The 2,707-nt window shown below is 37.9% G+C and overlaps 1 protein-coding gene across 1 annotated transcript; it reads left to right on the forward strand.

Moving 5' to 3' along the window:
• The first annotated feature begins 42 nt into the window (after positions 1-42).
• LOC107855221 (receptor kinase-like protein Xa21) lies at positions 43-2,678 on the forward strand. The gene is made up of 2 exons (XM_047402539.1): positions 43-2,271; positions 2,371-2,678. Exons 1-2 carry the CDS (start codon positions 1,992-1,994, stop codon positions 2,652-2,654), a joined length of 564 nt encoding a protein of 187 aa, XP_047258495.1. The 5' UTR covers positions 43-1,991; the 3' UTR covers positions 2,655-2,678.
• The last annotated feature ends 29 nt before the right edge of the window (positions 2,679-2,707 follow it).

Below are 2,707 nucleotides of genomic sequence, written 5' to 3' on the forward strand. Positions count from 1 at the left end.
AGTTAGCTAACTTCTAATAAAGTATCAGTTTATATATTTGAGTCCATCGAAAAATACAATCCTGCACAATCAGAAATTCATAGAAAATTAAATTAAGAGTTTTCATGGAGAAAAAATTATATAATATGTACATCCTTCTTACAACTTTTATCAATAACAATTTTTTGAGTTCCTGTCCACACCTTTTCATCAGGTCAAACTAAAGCATGAATCACATAGATAAGCATTGAGCTAACTAGTTCATCTCAGGCGTATTCATTTTTTCTTCACGTGTTGACAGGTGAAATACCAAAACAGATAAGCAATCTCGTTGAGTTGGAGGTACTTATTCTTGGGTATAATAGTTTTAGTGGTCGACTTAATATGGAGATCTTCAACATATCAGGGCTGAGAATAATTGATCTTACATTCAACAATCTATCAGGAAGCCTCCCACAAAACATAGGTTCTATATTACCCAACATTGAAGTGCTTTATTTGGGCAACTTAACCAATCTTGTAGGGACTATTCCTCATTCCATCTACAATTGTTCAAAATTTACTATTCTAGAGCTTTCATACAGCCAACTCACAGGCTTGATTCCCAACTCACTTGGATATTTGACTCATCTACAGTATCGAAATTTAGGGGGAAACAATTTAACCAGTGACTCATCATTAAGCTTCCTGACTTCCTTATCCAATAACAGAAATTTAACAATTCTTTATCTATATTCCAACCCTCTAAATGGCATGCTTCCAGCCTCCACAGGGAACCTTTCCACCTCTCTTAGAAAATTTTATGCCAACAATTGCAAAATCAAAGGGCGCATTCCAAATGAAGTTTTGAACTTAAGCAGCTTGTTAGACCTTAGATTTCTGGAAATAACTTGGTCGGATCGATTCCAACATCAATTGGCAAATTGAGAGACATTCAGCGGTTCAACTTGAGTAGCAACAAATTTACAGGATTTATTGGATATCATATATGTAAATTGAATTATTTGGGTGCTATTTACTTGGGTCAAAATCAACTTTCAGGACCTCTTCCAAATTGTTTAGGGAACGTTACTTCCCTTAGGGAGATACATCTGGGTTACAATAAATTGAGTTCCAATATACCACCATGCATAGGGAACCTTCAAGATCTTGTGGTTCTTGACTTATCGTCAAACAACATGGTAGGTACTTTACCTCCAGAAATTGGAAATCTAAAGGCTGCAACTCTAATAGATCTGTCAATGAATCAATTCTCAAATGGAATTCCTAGAGAAATTGTAGGATTACAAACTCTGGTGCACCTTTCTTTGAGACACAACAAGTTGCAAGGATCTATACCTGACTCAATGAGCAACATGGTAGGTTTGGAATTCCTAGACCTTTCTGGTAATAATATATCGGGAACTATTCCCATGTCTTTGGAGAAACTCCAGAACCTAAAGTATTTCAATGTTTCTGTCAACAAGTTGTACGGTGAAATACCCTAAGGGGGTCCTTACAAGAACCTCTCGAGTGAGTTTTTCATCGACAATGAAGCATTGTGTGGTTCTTCAAGATTTAATGTCCCACCATGCCCCACTTCATCAAAGCACAGATCAAATAGGAAAAAGTTGCTACTTTCATTTCTTTTGCTGGGAATCACATTTTTATTTGGTCCTACCACCGTTGTGTTTGTATGGATAAGGTATCGAAGAGGTAATAGAGCCCCTCAGCAAGCAGATTCATTTTTATCCATAACACGAGAAGGAATTTCATACAATGAACTGCTCCAAGCAACTGATGCTCTTAGCGAGAGTAATCTGATTGGTTCTGGAGGTTTTGGCTCAGTCTACAAAGGCATTCTCAGAAGTGGAACTGCCATTGCTGTTAAAGTGTTCAATTTGCAACTGGATGCAGCATTCAGGAGTTTTGATACAGAATGCGATGTTTTGCGCAGCCTTCGCCATAGGAATCTAGTAAAAGTCATTACTAGTTATTCCAACATTGATTTTAAGGCTTTAGTGCTTGACTATATGCCTAATGGGAGTCTTGAGAAGTATTTGTATTCACACAACTACTTCCTCAACATCAAGCAGAGACTAAGCATAATGATAGATGTGGCATGTGCTTTGGAATATCATCACCATGGGTGCTCATTGCCAGTCATTCACTGTGATGTGAAGCCTAGTAACGTCTTGCTGGATGAGGATATGGTTGCCCGCCTAAGCGACTTTGGCATCTCGAAACTTCTTGGTGAATATGAGAGTGATTTATACACAAAAACCTTAGCAACACTGGGTTATATTGCGCCAGGTATGTCGCTTAATTTTTCTCTGAAACAGTTATTTTCCCATTCTTTTTATTTTCCACCAAGAATCATGTTACATCTTTAAATTAATTGTTTGATTGTAGAGTATGGGCAAGATGGGTTAGTGTCTACTAAATGCGATGTCTATAGTTATGGGATGATGTTGCTGGAAACGTTTACCCGGAGAAAGCCTAATGATTTTGAGGGAGATCTTAGCTTGAAGCAATGGGTGAGTCATTCACTCCCAGAGGCAATAATGGACGTTCTAGATGCCAACTTGATAGCACCAACGAATAATTGCTTACAGAAGGAGCTAGATGTTGTGGCATCCATCATGGAAGTGGCATTAGATTGTGTACTGAATCTCCGGAAGAAAGGACAAACATGAAAGATGTTGTTGGGATGCTACAGAAGATCATGATTCAACTTCTTGCATGTTGA

Source organism: Capsicum annuum, unplaced genomic scaffold (genome assembly GCF_002878395.1).
Source record: "Capsicum annuum cultivar UCD-10X-F1 unplaced genomic scaffold, UCD10Xv1.1 ctg23722, whole genome shotgun sequence".
Classification (NCBI taxonomy): domain Eukaryota; kingdom Viridiplantae; phylum Streptophyta; class Magnoliopsida; order Solanales; family Solanaceae; genus Capsicum; species Capsicum annuum.

Coding starts and splice junctions, on each gene's coding strand:
- LOC107855221 (XM_047402539.1), top strand. CDS start 1,992: ATGCCTAATGGGAGTCTTGAGAAGTATTTGTATTCACACAACTACTTC. Junction 2,272..2,370: donor ACTGGGTTATATTGCGCCAG/GTATGTCGCTTA, acceptor GTTTGATTGTAG/AGTATGGGCAAGATGGGTTA.